This window comes from Malaclemys terrapin, chromosome 11, assembly GCF_027887155.1.
Source record: "Malaclemys terrapin pileata isolate rMalTer1 chromosome 11, rMalTer1.hap1, whole genome shotgun sequence".
Classification (NCBI taxonomy): domain Eukaryota; kingdom Metazoa; phylum Chordata; order Testudines; family Emydidae; genus Malaclemys; species Malaclemys terrapin.
Window position 1 is genome coordinate 43,331,470 of NC_071515.1, and position 17,666 is coordinate 43,349,135.

Here is a 17,666-nt window from a genome sequence, read left to right on the forward strand (position 1 = left end):
TAGGGCAGGTCTGCGCTACAAAATGACTTTGGTATAACTAAGTCGCCCATGGGTGTGAAAAATCCACACATAGTTATACTCACCTATGTGCATTTTAAGTGTAGACCTGCCCTTATTCTCTTTGACTTATTCTAGTTTTCCTGGGTATTTTTTCTCCCCTCACAGAACCTACCTACTCTCTCGCTCCACTTTGTTTATTACAGTGTCCCCCATGTGGAGTATGAAAATGATAATGTCCATGTTTGAGTGGCTGCTAAAGATCTTCCACCTTCAATCATTTTAATTAAATGTAAATGCTGTTTCCCTTGCTCCTGCTGCAAGAGTCATGATCCTTCTCACTCTCACGTTCCTGCCACCCTTCGTTATGGTTCTAGTGTTCCATCTTTCCTGGGGAACGCATGGGAAATGTTTTTGCTTAGTAGAATAGTATATTGCCATGTTGACCTGCTCCTGTGACCACTGGAAACTGAACTGGGAGCAGGGTGAAAAAGAGCTGTTGAGGGTAAAATATGCTGTCAGTTAAGGAGCAAAGGAAGTGAGAAGATTGGAGATGCGAGCACTCTGAAGAGCTGGAAAGAGGAGCAAGTAGATGGTTGTAAAGGTGATTCAGAGTCAGTATGAAAAATTAGAGTTCACCTGTTTACCTCCTCTTTCTATTTATATTTTTGGGGTCCCTTTCTCTCCTGGTTCCAGCCGGGCCATGTCTTCCCTTGTTCCTGCCAGTCCATTCACCCACCGTCTTACACCGTCTTAGGGTTGAGGATGTAAAGTACTGCCTGTGTGGCCAGCTCTGCTCAGTGCAGTATTTCCCCACAGAAAGTCTTCGTTGAAGGTGGGGTAAGGAGAGAGTGATGCAGTAGAGGCAGCTCTCCATTGAATCGCCATATCCCATGCTCACAGAAGAGGGTGTGATATGGCCCCGTATGATGTTGGTTTATGCCATAAACCTCCTACCTCAAAATGAAAATCCTACTTCGTGCTGTGTGCTGGGAGGTGCTTGGTTCTAACACAATATTTTTCATTTATGCCCAGAGGTAGTGCTTGCTTTCCATTTCAGTTTCGCTTTATTACTAATAAAGCGCATGGACCTCTGTGCTCCCTGCTCCTGCCTGCACAGAAATGTGGAAGTGTTGGCTGGATCTCTGCTTTTAAAAAATGGACAGGGGGGAGAGGACAAGCTATGAGGCATTAAAAGGAAAAGAGAAAGTGGTGTTTTTCCATGTGGCCATATTTGTGATTTGCAGCTAATCGTCCTGAGCTATGCCACAGTGACCAAGGGGACTAATTTAGTACTCCAAGGGGGGGGGGGGGAGAGAAAATACCAAGCAATTTAAATACCCTAGCATAATTCCTAGAAGATGGAAACTAAGATCTCCATCCCTCTCATTTCCTTTCCCTCCCTTTCCATTCCTTTTCTTTTTCTTTTTTGTTATCCTAGCACTATACTTTAGTCAGAGATGTGTATATGTGTTACTCCTAAAGGGCAAATGTGTACCCCTTACTGATGGGAGTCCATGTATTTATGGCCTTATTTGTGTTGTTGTAATATATCATTAGCAATGACAAAAGACAAAACTTTGCTCTCAGAGCATGTCTCCCATTAGCATTGGAGAGTGCTGTGTGAGGGCCTGGAAATTTGTTTTAAGCAGTGGTTTACTTGAAATGGAATTGGACAACGATGGTGTTTGACTGATTCCAGTGAGAAGAACATAAAATTGTATTGGTAGGTATTAAATACTTGCATGTCTTTATCTTTCCTGAATATCTTACTAAAATGCTCACATTTGTATAATAACCTTTTTAAACTAATGGCAAAGATCAAAAGTCACGGAACAAACTGGGATATGTGTATCTGAAGAAGTTGCTCTGCTTCTCAGAGATGGCATGTAGTATAGAAGCAATGTCCTGTGCAAATGGCCAGAGTCCAAGTTAGAAATGTTTTTATGATGTCCTAATTCTTGCATAAATCTTTCTGTAAAATAGTTAACATAACAAATAACAGGCAAGTTATCACATCAGATTCCAAAGATGAGCTCTCTCATGATTTTGGGCAAAGATAAATCTCTCAAATTGACCAAATTGGTACAGAATTGATAATTTCTAAATGGCTAAGACTCTGCAATTCTTGGCCAGATTTATCACATATTCAAGCTGTTCTGAATACAACCAGCTATGTAAATTCCCACCTAAAATATGTAGAGAACAGCTAGTCCCTAGGATTGTGTATCTTACATATAAATATTTTAATGAAGAGAGGCAGAATAAAGACCATTTTACAATTAAACAGACAAAGGAGAGCCTTATTGCAGGAATGACCTTGGCAGAGTAGTCTCCTGTTGGTCATTCTATAAAGTTCAAAAGTCATAAATATTGAAATATTCAAATTCCTTTTTGTGTCCCATTGGTCACCAACTAATTTCAGAAAATCACCTCACACAGGGTTTGGCTATCAATTACCATAACATGCATTTTAAATCTTAATTAAATTTACATAGTTGTATAATCTTTCTGAGAGCAGCTAGGATGTCTGCCACTTCCTGAATAAATTAGTGCATCAAAGAGCTGGTGGTCCCTTTTTATAATCCTAGGATTTATGTACACACCTCTTCAAGCCAGACTTACCTTTGAAATTTGGCATACATGCACAAACATCGTTCTGCCAAGACTCTTCATTGCTCTACCAATTAGGTGATGCTGCATCATGGGATCTGTTTGAACATGCCAGCAATGAGACAGTGAATGTGCCATTTACCTCAAGTGTCATTCACCCCTTTCTGAACTGCAAATTACCTTCAGTGAGCTACCAGCATTAATAGATCACAGGGATGCTACAAACACTCTGCCTTATGTCAATGAACTGTACACCAAATCTTCTATTAGATGTAGGCTTCTATTCTCAACTTTATGAAGGCCTCTTGTTGCATTGCTGGGGCGTTTGAGTAACTGAGATTGTGCCCACAATTGTCAAGGTAGAACTACTTCCATAGCAAGGTGAATACCCTCGCATAGGAAGATGAAGCATTCACTGGAGTGATGATGCTGTGGCAGGATCCTGATGCAAAAGCCATGAATACAAAAATTGAGTAGGAGAGTCATGCAATGATCCTTGTGCAACAGGCTTTTCAGAGATTAATCTCCAGGTGGGTACTTTAATCATGAGTGATTTTTTTTTTTTTCCCTTTAATTTCTTGTCTGTCTTGCTGGGCAGCAGAACTTTCTTTTCAGTACTATTTATTGATGTATAATGTCTTTCTGACTGAGAATTCTAACACACGTTCTATAGATTCTAAATCAAAAGGTTAAAGACAAATGTTTATAGAAAATCTTCTCTTTCTAAAATGAATTTAGTAATGGTGAAAAATGCTCCAATGTCAAGCCTGCAAAGTGAAATTCACCACCACTGAAGAAGTGTGGCAGGAGAGGTGGCTTTCAGCATAAGCTTTCCTTTGTAGTAACCCATCCATGAGCCATACTGTTCTGGAGAGATCGCTGTTGTGTCTGAGACGTAGGATAGACCAGATATAGTCATGGACCAAGGGCATGTTTTGAATGGACTTTTGAACAATGAGGGATGAAACAGGAGCATTTTTATTACTTGGAGGAAGCTGTGGCCTAATTTCCTTCTACACCTTGCTTTCCAATGAGAGTTGGTATTTTTTTTCTAGGCCTCAGAGGTCATGAGGTATTGGACTTTTAAAACTGCTACATTATGACTTAGCCTCATAGCTTTTGCTATAATTTTTGAATCTTCTGCAAACTTAGTTTCTCTCCTTCCAAGACATAGACAGTGTAAATATTGTGGTAAAATAACATATTAAGTATAGTACAAGGTGTAGAACAAGTAATGTGATATTAAGAGAGGGTAAATTTACAGCAAGATCTATATAAACACGGAACAGTTTGTCAGAAAGGTGGAAATCTTGTTGCTAGAAACTCTTAAAACTGGATGGGGCAAAGCACTAGGAATTATACTGTGCTACAGGGAATAGTCCTGCAAACTGGCAGCAGTTCTGTTTGTCAGACACATAGATGAACATAATTTGTTGGGGAAGAGTCAACATGGTTTTTGTAAAGGGAAATCATGCCTCACCAATCTGCTACAATTCTTTGAGGGAGTCAACAAGCCTGTGGACAAGGGGATCCAGTGGATATGGTGTACTAAGCTTTCACAAAGCCTTTGACAAGGTCCATCACCAAAGATTCTTAAGCAAAGTAAGCTGTCATTGGATAAAAGGGAAGTGGATTGGTAACTGGTGAAAAGATAGGAAACAAAGGGTAGGAATAAATGGTCAGTTTTCACAATGGAGAGAGGTAAATAGTGGTGTCCCTCAGGGATCTGTACTGGGCCCAGTCCTATTTAACATATTCATAAATGATCTGGAAAAAGCAGTAAACAGTGAGGTGGCAACATTTGCAGATGATACAAAACTACTCAAGATAGTTAAGGCCCAGGCAGACAGCGAAGAGCTACAAAAGGATCTCTCAAAACTGGGTGACTGGGCAACAAAATGGCAGATGAAATTCAATGCTGATAAATGCAAAGTAATGCACATTGGAAAACATAATCCCAACTATACATATAAAATGATGGGGTCTAAATTGGCTGTTACCACTCAAGAAAGATCTTGGAATCATTGTGGATAGTTCTCTGAAAACATCCACTCAGTGTGCAGCGGCAGTCAAAAAAGCAAACAGAATGTTGGGAATCATTAAGTAAGGGATAGATGAGACAGAAAATATGCTGCATGCAGATGTGGTTATCCCATCTCAAAAAAGATATATTGAAATTGGAAACGGGTTCAGAAAAGGGCAACGGATATGATCAAGTGTATGGAACAGCTGCCATATGAGGAGAGATTGATAAGACTGGGACTTTTCAGCTGGGAAAAGAGACAACTAAGGGGGGATATGATAGAGCTATATACAATCATGACTGATGTGGAGAAAGTAAATAAGGAAGTGTTATTTACTCCTTCTCATAACACAAGAACCAGTGGTCACCAAATGAAATGAATAGGCAGCAGGTTTAAAACAAACAAAAGGAAGTATTTTTTCACACAACGCACAGTCAGTCTATGGAACTCTTTGCTAGAGGGTGTTGTGAAGGCCAAGATTATAACCGGATTCAAAAGAGAACTAGATGAACTCATGGAGGATAGGTCCATCAATGGCTATTAGCCAGGATGGGCAGTGATGGTGTCCCTAGCTTCTGTTTGCCAGAAGCTGGGAATGGGCGACAGGGGATGGATCCCTTGATGATTACCAGTTCTGTTCATTCCCTCTGGGGCACTGGGCATTGGCCACTGTCAAAAGAGATAATACTAGGATAGATGGACCTTGAGTCAAACCCAGTTTGGCCATTGTTATGTTTAGCTAAATAGATGTGATCTAAGCATGGTGTAAATGCAAATATCTCTGATCTCCTACATGGCCAAAGAATTCTCACTTTTTCTCTGGCAGTGGTGCCTCCGGTTGATCGCATGGTATCCTACTCTTAAGAATCAGTCCCACAATAATGACCTTCCAATGGTTTCTGCACTTGATTGACAGAATTGCCTATGAAATGTCGGTGCAGAATGATAGACAGTAGTTGCATCAGTGTAGAAAATTTGCACAAATAGCCTTACGTATAAAGCCTTGTTGCTTTTCTGAGCTCATGTTTCTTACCTACACCCACCACTGTTGCAATACTACAAAGTTCAGCTCTGTTTGTTTTTACTTTATAACTATGCTGGCCAGTTTGTAAGGACAGGCCCTAAGGGACAGAGCACTCCATGCCTTTCATGGAGAGTTTGAATGAATGTATCTGAGGGTATGTTAACACTGCAAAAAACACACCAAAAAACCTGCAGTGGGACGTCTCAGAGCCTGGGTTAACTGACTCAGGCTTGTGCTTCGGGGATAAAAATAGCCATGTGGATGTTTGGGCTTGGACTCTGAAACCCAACCAAGGTTGTGTGTTTCAGAGTCTGGGCTCCAGCCTGAGCCCAAACATCTGTGTTGCTATTTTGAGCCCCATAGTGCTAGCCTTGTGAGCCTGGGTCAGTTGACCCAGGCTTTGAGACTCGTTGCTGCTACTCTTTTTTGCAGTGTAGACGTACCCTGAGTGTCTCGAGGCAGAGAGACCTTAAAGGTCATTCTTGTCAGCCTCCAGGACAGGTCTGGGCTCTTTATAGAATGGGCTACAGTGAGTGGCAAAGAGGAGCTATTAAATGATCAACATGTCACTCCTGCTCTCTGGGATCTTGAATATTTTAAATAATATAGTGGTAGGTGCAGTGGAGAAGGGCATCAATAGGAATGTGTTTTGAAAGCCATTTTCTGTCTCCTGTTAGACTGTGCAGGAGCAACACAGCTGGCTGGTTGATAGCATGCAGTGTTTCCATAATGATCTAAGAACAGATAGTCCTTCTGTAGATTGGTGCAGGTCACAGAACAGTGTTGGCTGTCCTCCAATTAAAAGGATATAGGGAACAGTGCTGGGTGTGCCAGGCAGATCTGACAAGTTATTAATTGGGTCTTCCTATATATCAGCCCCTTCCCAAGAATACAGGGGTAGTAACTGGAGTTGGAGATATTGATTTCCTATATCAAGACAATATTACACCTCTACCTCGATATAACGCTGTCCTCGGGAACCAAAAAAATCTTACCGTGTTATAGGTGAAACAGCGTTATATTGAACTTGCTTTGATCCACTGGAGTGTGCAGCCCCGCCGCCCCCTTCTCCCCCCCCCCCCCCCCCCGGAGTGCTGCTTTACCACGTTATATCTGAATTTGTGTTCTATCGAGGTAGAGGTGTATTTTGTGTCTCTGAAATGTTTAATGATCATCACCATCTGTTTCATGTGCACAAAAATCTCATTGAAAATACTTGCTGTCTTTTTTAATTCTGTCCCCATAATATGAGAACAAATGGTCACTATAGGAAATTTACAACAAACAAAGGATAGGCTTGTATCTCGGATGGGATGATTCTGCAGATTTACCCTCGTGAGTAATCTTGACTCTCACATTTCAATTGAAATAAGTGAGATAACTTCAGCACCTACGGACTGTGACAAAAAGAATTGTACAAATACCTGAGATACGTGGGTGACCTAGGAGCATTGAGTTTGGGCCCATAGTGCCTAGTCAGCCTGTAGTTTGTGGTTGAAGATCAAGGTAAAGCGCTGTACCTGCATATTAACAAGGGCTGAATAATTTTGTGACCAATTATATTTATATCTGTTCACTTTACGTCAAAGCATGTTTTGTGCTTTCGTACATAAGCGTACTGCTGCGAGCCAGGAAGGAGTCCCCTATTTCCTGTACAGGGTTACACAACTGTTTTGGTGTACTTTAGGGAACTTCCACCATTCCTGAAACTATAGGTATGAATCACAGCCACAGATGGGATACCGGACCTACTGAACCACTGTGATGCTTTGGGGTTCAACCCAGACCAGTAAGGGGTTGTCATCACCTGCCCTGCAACTTTGGGTGCCTTTAAATGTTGTGCTGCTGTCGCTCACATCCTGGACACCAGCAGCCCACATATAAGCAGAAGGGCATCCGGAGTTGCCGGGCAGGTGGTGACACAACCACTTACTGGTCTGGGTTGAACCCCAAGCATCACATTGGCTTAGTTAAACAGGATTTACATGCGCCTTGCTCTTTAACTGACGTTTACACATTAAGCACTGGTAAAATAGCTTGTGATTCTCAAGTGAGAAGTCTGGGAACAGTTAAAGGTTATAGTTTTATTATTTTCCATTTATTTTGGGAAGGAAATAGAGCAAAGGGAAGTGTAAAAATTAGTAAGCAGCAGAAAAGGCAGGAGGAGCAAAGAAATGTGCTGAGCTCATCAGGAAGCAATTAGAAGAGCTGTGTATACGGGGGGGTCTGTCAGCAGCCACTCAGAGGAAATCCGAGTGTGGTGGTCATGCTGCACTTGTATGCTATGGGGCACTTGCTCCAAATGAGGGTCAGAGGGGATCCCTTTTTCTCCTGCAGGGTATGCAGGAGACCAAGCAAATGGCTTCCCTAGATGCCTCAGAAATGGAGAAAGGTACAGAGCTGTGGAGGCTGGCGTGGAAAAGGCTGCTAGGGGAAGCAAGATGGGTAGAGCTGGAGGCCAAGTGTCAGAGAGTGGCAATAGCGCTGGAGCAGTCTGACCAAGACAGATGCAGCCAGCTTGAGCAGAAGAGGGCCAAGTCATAACCGTGGGACCCAGGAGGAAGGACATAATGGTGCACCTGATTGGATACTAGCAGACGAACAGATGTAGGTGTGATAGATCCCATTGTTCTGCCTGTAGCATGAGTCATTATGGACACTAAAGGTTCTTTTGGGTTCTGACTGTGGAAATGTGGGAAATGTCTCTTCTTGGTGTGTGTTCTGTAATAATGTAACAAGTTTGAGCCCGAGGGCTCAGGTACAAGATTGCAATAGCCAGACTCAGTGGTCAAGGAGGTAAACCCTCACTGAGGAAACTGAGTCAGTGTTGAGTGGGGCTGTGGCCAGGGTGTGCTAGGAGCAGTGGGACTCTAGCACAACTAGCAAAACAGAGGGGGAAAAGTAGGGAAACTGAGCCACAGCTAGAAGGTACTGTATTCCAAAATATTGTGTATAGAGAGAGGCTGGCACAGCTACGGATAGCTATGGGCCAAAACTCCACTAGGAGCAGGGCAGACGCAGGGTGGTAAGTAGGGTGACCAGCTGTCCCGATTATTATAGGGATAGTCCCGATATATGGGGCTTGGTCTTATGTAGGCGCCTATTCCCTCCCACCCCCTGTCCTGATTTTTCATACTTGCTGTCTGGTCACCCTAGTGGTAACACCTCTAGGGTTCTGGCACTTCGGTTATTGGCCTGGGTGACCCAGATGGGTACTGTGTGTGGGGGGGGGGGGACGGGGAGAAAGGTGTGACAGCGGCCCATTTACGGTTCATTACTGTTAGTAACACTTGTCAGGCCTGACATGCTACACCTAACACACTGTTGATATAATCTGTATCTAAAAAGTGTCATGTAAGGTATCCTATACAAATTGGTTTAGGCGGGTTTGGGTTACAGCCTCATTTGGTGGGATTAGCTTCTGACAAGTTCCAAAGATAGTAGTATTACTTTTTGCATGTAGTCCTTGTTTATCTTTGTGTACAATCTCATTTGCCTGAATACTTTATGTGGACCTCTGCATATTGGGCATATTAATCCTCTGAGTTTATTATTATTGTTTTTATAAAAATTATTTGCTATTACCTCTTTTTTTAATTTATAAATCCCTTTCCAACCCTGGTGTCTATTGTTAGAATAACGACTTTACCTTGGGCTACCAAAAGCATGCACAGGAGATCCAATCCCTGCAGAAACTTCTTGTAATCGTTCCTTTGGATAATTTGACTTTTTTAAATATTTTTTGTCATAGTCATGATTTTTTTTCACTCCCTAATTTGTCCAAGCATTCTCAGTTCCAGCTGACATTCATATTGTCTTCCTTCCTTCCGCAGCTGTGGTGATGTTGGCAGCAGCTTGTTAATCTTTTTTCCTCTCCCACAAACTGCTTTTGGTTGCAGATTACAATGTGCTGAGCTGCTTTTGTGTTGGGTACAGTTTAAATGCCAGCCATTCAAATTCATTTTTATTCCCTACACACTCTTCTGATTCATGTGAAACATGTTTCCTAATACATGTTAATTTGTCTTTGTAAGACTGAAGGGCTCATTGTTTTCTTTATTAGCTAAAGTTACAAATCAGTTTTGCCTCCTGTACTGCAAAAGGCTTTTATTCTTTGAAGACAATAGAACCCAAATTGGAATCTCCTCTTCTTCTTTTTGCTGTTTTCCATCTTCCTCTTTCCCTCAGTCTAAGTAATGTTGCTCTGAGATATACCAACCTTGCATAAAGGCAAACTGTTAATACAGCATGTTATGACTACACCCAATACAGACATATAAATTATTAGGTTTTTATACATATTTAAAGAATTTTCCATTATCTTTTAGAGAGGACTTGAGAGATCTGAGTTCAGTTCTCTGCTCCCCCATAGATTTCATATCTGACCTTGGGAAAGTCACTTATTCTGTCGGTGCCTCCATTCCCCATCTGTAAAATGGAGAGAATAGTACTTTTTTATCTTACAGAGGTGTGATGAGGGGAAATACATTAGATTGTGAGCTGCTGAGATGCTACAATAATGGGGGGGGGGGGCAAACAGGAGATTATAGCGTTCTCTTTTTATAGCAATTCTGATAGTAGACTTCTAAATGAACAGTTCTATAGTGTGATCTCAAACCACACCTTTCTCTGCCCATTTAGGGTACATCTGCACAGCACACTAAGCCCGGGTCTTTGTGACCTGCATCTGCAAACTGTGTTTCCAAAGTCATGCTTGAGCAGCCACGCTGAATTGGAAACCTGGGCCTCACAACTATGCTGACATGTCCAAGCTGCTCTACACAGACCTCAGTCTCAACTTCAGCTTCTGTGGGCATATACTATTGAATCCCAGGGTTCTACTACCTTCATCAACTGTAGATGCTTTAGGGTGTGTTTCATAGTGGGTTGTAGGAGAACTTATCTGTCCATCCAGCTGACGTTGACCAGAAGCGTTTGGGTGGTTTTAGCATGCCAACACATCCAGCTGATCCGTTTTGTGTCCACATGCTCCTAGTAAGCAGAACCATCAAAACAGTCTTCAACCCAATGGAAGAACTTCTACACCTCATTCTTTCAGTCCTGTTTTGGGAAACAGGTGGCACATCTGTGAGACGCTGGTGGATATGTCAATGACAGTTTTTGAATTGCTGAAGACACTTCTTGGAGAGGATTGCTGAGATGTCAGCTGTGATCCAGCTGATGCTGCTCATGCCTGTTGTCTTAGCTATGTGTTCTCCCTGTGCAGACCAGCGCTTCTGGAGTGGGGCCATACCCACAGACTGGTGGGATTGCATCATTATGCAGACCTGGCATGACCAACTGTAGGTCCAGAATTTTTCCACGAAGAAGCAGTTGTTTCTGGAAGCTTTATCTCTTGCCCTTACCCTCCAGCATCAAGGCACCCACCTAAGGGTGTCCGTGCCAGTCCAGAAGCAGGTCACTATACCTACCTTGAAGCTGGCTACCTCAGACTGCTACAGGTCCATGGCTAATCAATTTGGAGTTGGCAAATCAACTGTGGGATTGATTGTGGCAGAGGTTTGTGAGATGATCAGGACTGTGATGAACCCAGAGAGGCTGGTCAAAGCAAAAGTTCCTGAAATTATTGCTGGATCTGAGAGAATGGGCTTTCCAAATTGCGCTGGGACCATTGATGGGACTCGTGCCTATAGTTTACTCTCCACAAGGAGTACATTCATGTCAACAAAACAAGGGATGCACTGGCAGGGTGCACGATGCCAGGATTTTCCAGAGATTGAAACTTTAGCTTCATGGAGAAGCTGGGACATTATTCCCACCCAATGACACTGTTATAAAGGGAGTCACTGTCCCCACTGTTGTCCTAGAGGATGCTGCTTACCCCTTGTTGCCATGGCTATGAAACCATATAGTGGTTTCAGAGAACCTGGCAAAAGAAGGTTCAGCTACACACTCAGTAGCTGTAGGATAGTGGTGGAATGTGCATTTGGCAGATTGAAATCCTGATGTCACAGCCTTCTAAATCATTTAGATGGCAGTGTCATCAATGCAGTCCACATTATTGTGGCTTCTTGTATCCTGCAGCATGTCTGTGAAAACATGGGGGGAACGTTTTTACCAGGAGTGGATTCAAGACACTGCTGGATTTCTGAACAGATACGCAAAGCACAGCCAGACTGGGCACTTGTCATGACTGGGGCTGGAGCCACATGTGCAACAGAAATCTGGGATGCTTTGTGCTCCCACATAATGAGTTTGCATGGTCCCATGCATGAAGAGCAATGAAATGATATTTGAGGCTTTGCTGTGTAGGGTATGGGAAGATATTTGTCAATGTGTTGTATTAGATATTGTGAATTTTGTAAACATTTTCATAAAATGCATAACATCAACATTTTTCACCAATACTGGCCATGGACTACAACTCAGTTTATGGATTATTGTGATAAGTTTGTAAATTTGTGTTGTGAGCGTTACTGAGAAAGGATGTGTAATGACATTCATTAAAGTCTGTGCCACCTCTAACATTACAATAGCAAATTTTATTACATGTAGCCTTGAAATGGCCAGCTATTCCTGGGTGTCTGTCTCTCTATTCTCCTTGGGCTTTCTGGTCATTTTGTATGTCTGGGCTGCAACTGTATTGGTGCATAAATGCACAGGGTACGTTTATCTGTTCCATTTGCTATTGTTTATTGCCCCTGACATGATCCAGCTACCCCCTGAGTTGTCCAAATGATGCATAGCCTGCAGGGCATGATAGCGTGGAGGGGACTCGCTGTGACACAGGAGCTGAAGGTGGCACTGGAGCCTGCAGTCTGGTAGTGATAAGTGCAAGTAACTGCTCAAACAGTTCCTGCTGTGCTCTGTCTTCCTCCCTCAACCAGCAGTCATGCTCCAGGAATTTGTCCATCAATTTCTCCTCGCACTCTGTAGCCTCTTTCTGTCCTCCCATCTTTCATCTGTATCCTTTTGATATGCCATTTGGTCCTTCCGGAATTCTGTGTACTGATTTGTTTCACGTAGCAGCTCTCCCATCAGCTCATCTGATTCTTTCTCCTTACTTGCAGTAGGTTGGCCCACACTTCCAGGCTCCTGATACCGTGTGTTTGCCCTGTGTGGAGGTGGAAGGCCTTGAAAGGAAGGGGAAGAAAGGTTGGGGGGGAAAGAGAGCACATTGTCTGACCGTGGTTTAAAAAAAAAAAAAGTACATTTCCCACGGCATGAAAGGGGCTGCTTTAATTAAAGGTCAAAAATGATACTTTATCGATGGGCTGTATTTTATTCACACACCACGCTGGAGATGTCAGTCTTTTGGAATAGTTAGGAGGAAAAACAGCAGAATAAAGATAATGGATTTCAAGAAGGCAGACTTCAGTAAATTCATGGAGTTAGTAGGTAAGCTCTCATGGGAAGCAAGTCTAAGGGGAAAAACAGTTCAAGAGAGTTGGTAGTTTTTCAGAGAGACATTAGTAAGGGCAAACTATCCCACTGCAGAGGAAAGATAGGAACTATGACGAGACCACCCTGGCTTAACCTAGGCGATCTTCAATTATCTGAACTCAAAAAAGTTTGAGTGGAAACTAGGTCAAAGGACAAATATATACACAAAATTAGAAAGGCCAAGGCACAAAATGAGATTGAACTTGCCAGAGACATAAAGGGTAACAAAAAAACATTCTACAAATACATTGGAAGCAAGACGAAGACCAAGGACAGGGTAGGCTCATTACTCAATGAAGGAGGAGAAACAATAACCGGAAATGGCAGAAATGCCAAATGACTTTTTTGTTTCCATTTTCACCAAAAAGATTGGTGGTGATTGGACATCTAACATAGTGAATATCAGTGAAAATGAGTTTGGATCAGAGACTAAAATAGAGAAAGAACAAGTTAAAAATTACTTAGACAAGTTTGGTGTCTTCAAGTCACCAGGGCCTGATGAAATATACCCTAGAATACTCAAGGAGCTGACTGAGGAGATATCTGAGCCATTAGCAATTATCTTCAAGAAGTCACCGAAGACGAGAGAGATTCCAGAGGATTGGAAAAAGGGCAAATATAGTGCCCCTCTGTAAACAGAGAAATAAGGACAACCCAGGGAACTACAGATAAGTCAGCTTAACTGCAGTACCTGGAAAGATAATGGAGCAAATAATTAAGCAATCAGTTTGCAAACACCTAGAAGATAAGCTGTAAACTAACAGTCAGCATGGATTTGTTAAGAACAAATTGTGTCAAATCAACCTGCTAGCTTTCATTGATAGGGCAACAAGCCTTGTGGCTGGGGGGGAAGCAGTAGTTGTGGTGTATCTTGATTTGTAGCTAGAGAAATACTTTATAGTAGCTCCATCTAGGTTGTACGTGCATAACTGATTGGAAAACAGTTCCCTGAGAGTAGTTATCAGTGGCTCACAGTCAAGCTGGAAGGGTGTATTGAGTGGGGTTCAATATCTTCATCAATGATTTAGATTTGAATTTTGTTCTGATGTTCTGGCTTGTAAATGTTAATTTTCCATAATTTGCAAGTGGTTAAATGCTAGTTTGAATGTTCACATCAGCCTCAATATACTGGTTTAAATGTATTTTGTGCATATGTGTACAAATGAGTAACATGTGAATAAGCCAATTCAGGAATACTAGAAAACTGAAGAAGGTGTGGGGGCTGCACAATGTTAAGGATATGTTTCAAGATAGATAATGTTCCTATTGCAATAAGCATTTCCCGTTAGCATAGTTCTGACCCATCTGTGATATTGCCAGTTGTAAGGTTGTGTGAAAGATGGAAACAAGAGTGCAGCTCTTCCCCACCTCCCTACCCCCGCCACTGCTTTGCCATTAACCTCTAACCTCTCCCCACTCTAGCCTGCTTAAACAAGTTCACTGGTACCTGTTGACACTATGCAGATTAAGATGACTGTGGTTTAAACTAAAACTGAGCTTGCATTGAGTCAATCAATCCACACTTGATCCTGGCAAACACAAGTTGTTCAAAATCCAGTTGTGGAGAACATAAATGTCAAGCTCTCATGGCATATAAAGAATGTTTTGTGCAGAATTTCTGCACAGTTGCAATCCTTGAAGGTGACTTATTGTTCAGTGGCTTGGGGTTTTTGGTGCAGCTGAGGTTCCTATTTTCCTTTACGTAAGCATGTGTTCTGTGGTCTTTCACGTCCAGCTGATCCCTACTGGCCTAGATTTGCGCTTATTCTGCCTTCAGACAACTTTCAAAAACATTATTCAGTTGAATACCATATTTTGATGATGATATTTTTCCTTGAGGCATTTGTTTGTTGCTTCTTCAAAGGCAATTGGTTTAAAAACTTAAAGCACACTCATTCTTCATCAGTAAGGCTTTCTCTTTCAGCTCTTTGCCAGCACCATTAAACTCCATGAAAACAACTATATTAGAAGAGGTCTTCCGAATGACTGAGAATATAGGTGTAAGTGTCTACACTAAGCACAAAAGGTGTAGTGCATGAGCATGTCAGGCTCTAAAGGTTTATAGATGTTGAAAATACAAAAATAACATGTCTAAAAAGTACATTTTGGCTTGTGATTGGTGTAATTCCAGAGTTTTCAGTGCAGCTGTTAAAGAATAATAATTGTGTTGTCTTGTTTGTCTAATTCGACACCTATATTTAAAATTGGTCGCAGAGCAGCTTTTTGCATTGTATTAATAGTATTGCATAGTTCTTTAGAAGCTGGTGTTTTAAACCTCTTTGGTTTGGTTTCTCATTGTCAAGCCAAATAGGTACTATATGTGGTGTGACGTTAGAGTGCAATGGTCACACTCCAATATTTTTAAAATCCTCTGCAGTCTACCTTGTGCTATGTAGCTCCCGAGCTAGCAGTAAGCAGCTACTGGAGAGTAACCACCATCGCATGGATTCTGCAAGTTTAGCTCTCCATGTAGATTTTAATCTAGTTAAAAAGCAAAACCAAAAATTCTCTATCCTGTCTGAGTGGGAATTTGCTTTTTCTCTTTTCTCCAGTGTTCCAGAATAGCACCTCTCATGGTAATGACTTCTTTGTCTTCCCTTCACAGCCTGTAGTGACCATTATCATGGTAGGATTAAATAAACAAATGAACTTCAGAGCAGGGCACACCTAGTTTTGGACTTTGGTTTCTTCTGAGAAATGGTACAAATAAAACCAAACTTGGATCAAACTGTCATCTTTTTGTAAGAGCCTAGAAAATGTTGTGTAGACCTCTGAGCTACTCTATCCTTTTTAACCTTTGGAGGCTAAATATCTAGACCTGATTAAGGAAGTGATAACTACAAAGGATTATTACTATTTTTAAAGAAAACTTTAAAAGGTATCTTATCTGGCATTTCTCATTGTACAGAAAACTGCTTTCTATGCATCGTTCTATCATGACTCCGAGTCTCAAACCTGCGTCCACAGAGTTCCCTGTTGACTGACATTGTCCTGCACTTACTCAGCAGCTTGCTACCAACTGACCAAGTAGAGAGACCATGAAACCTGAAGCTACATCTAGAAGGCTGCCATTGGGCCCTGATTGAAGGAATGCCAGGACCTATTTAAATAGGGCTTGCTATTTAAACCCAAAGAAGGAGTGAGACAGGAAGTTGTCCACATAACTGGGTGAATTCCTGTCTGGCAGCTACGTCCAACTCTGCCTTCTCACCTAGTTCCTGAACACTGCCTTCCTGACTTATCCCTGGATCCTACTTTCCTGATCTGTTCCTGCCTCGTTCCAGTTTCCTGTCCTTGGTCTCTGACTCTGGCTCTGACCCTTGGCTCGACTCTGACCACCCAAGCCCCAGTCATGACAAGTTCTCCCCATTACGTATTAATGGCTAGTACCATACAACTGTTCATAGTCCCCTTTTTCCAGTTGCAATGTGTTGATTTTTTTTTTCAAATGAGAATTTTTCCATTTTATACTTTTAGTACAATGGGCCATAATTTTTAAAAAGGCATCCTCTTGAGTTTAACTGCAAAGGCATTTAAATTTCTGCACTGTGGACTACTTCTTGTTTCTTGGTTTGATCATTTGAAATAATTAAGGAAACTGATTATAATCAAACACCAGTGTGGCTGCTGATTATCATGCTGTGCTTCTAGCAATCTCATGAGTCTCATAAATGCTTTCCAAGGTGTGTTAAGAGTAGTCTGATTCTGTTTTGTTTTGCTCAAGTAGGTTGAGCAGAATCCTGGGAAAACAGGCATGATGTCAGGTTCTGAGAAAGAGCAAGATGGCAACAGAAGGGTATTTGATTTTTTTAATTTAGGAGTTAGCTGCTGGATGCTCCTGGTGTGTGCTTCATTAGGCTGCCTAATATACATACATTTGCCCAGTCTGCAACGTGCTACGTGCATGCCTCCTGTTTTCGTAGTCATGCCTGAATGCGTTTTACTGAGTTATTTATAAAGATCCAGACTTACTTTAAAGGTCAGAAGTGTTTAATAGGTTTTCACTACATTTTTGTGCTTTGTCAGGGTTGTTTTTTTTGCTTTAAGAGCTTTTTCTCCATCCATATTAAATCTGTTCCATGTCAACAGCAACACATTTTTTATTTTTTTTATTTTAGGGATCGTGTTTTGTGGGTCAGAAAGAGGTGGAACTTTATTTTAATCCAGCAATTTAACATCAACTAACATTTCTGCATAAACACTTCAAAAGTCCAAATGCTTAAGGCTCATATCCTATGAACAATAGTATGTATAACTTTAACCTTGAATAGTACCATGAACTGCCTGTCCCATTTAAGAGAAAAGGGCTACTCACAGTAGTGAGTGCTACGTACAGTAATTGCTCGCAGGTTCTGGCCCCAAGTATTGTGGTTCTCAAAAGATGGTCTATAAATCGCCATTAGTCCAAGGAGATGGCACACAAAATTTAAATGTTTTTTAAAAGCCTAAGTATTAATAGGAGAGGTGATCCGTGGAAAGACCTCTCTCCTGAATCAAACTACGAAATGAAAGCATTGGAGAACAGCTGATGTATACTGTAACTGTCGACTTAGTTACCAGAATGCAAGGGAAGGCTTTTGAAGTACAAGAACTAAACATCTATT

At 41.7% G+C, this 17,666-nt stretch overlaps 1 protein-coding gene across 2 annotated transcripts in view; it reads left to right on the top strand.

Moving 5' to 3' along the window:
* Window positions 1-17,666, top strand: part of STK39 (serine/threonine kinase 39) — a 160,463-nt gene that overhangs the window by 81,197 nt on the left and 61,600 nt on the right. The window contains exon 11 of one of the 2 annotated variants that reach the window (XM_054043774.1): window positions 16,790-16,858. The exons of the other annotated variant lie outside the window; for it this stretch is intronic. Within the exon in view, the coding sequence (XP_053899749.1) occupies window positions 16,790-16,858 (69 nt within the window). The remainder of the gene's footprint in view (window positions 1-16,789; window positions 16,859-17,666) is intronic. 2 annotated transcript variants of the gene reach the window in all.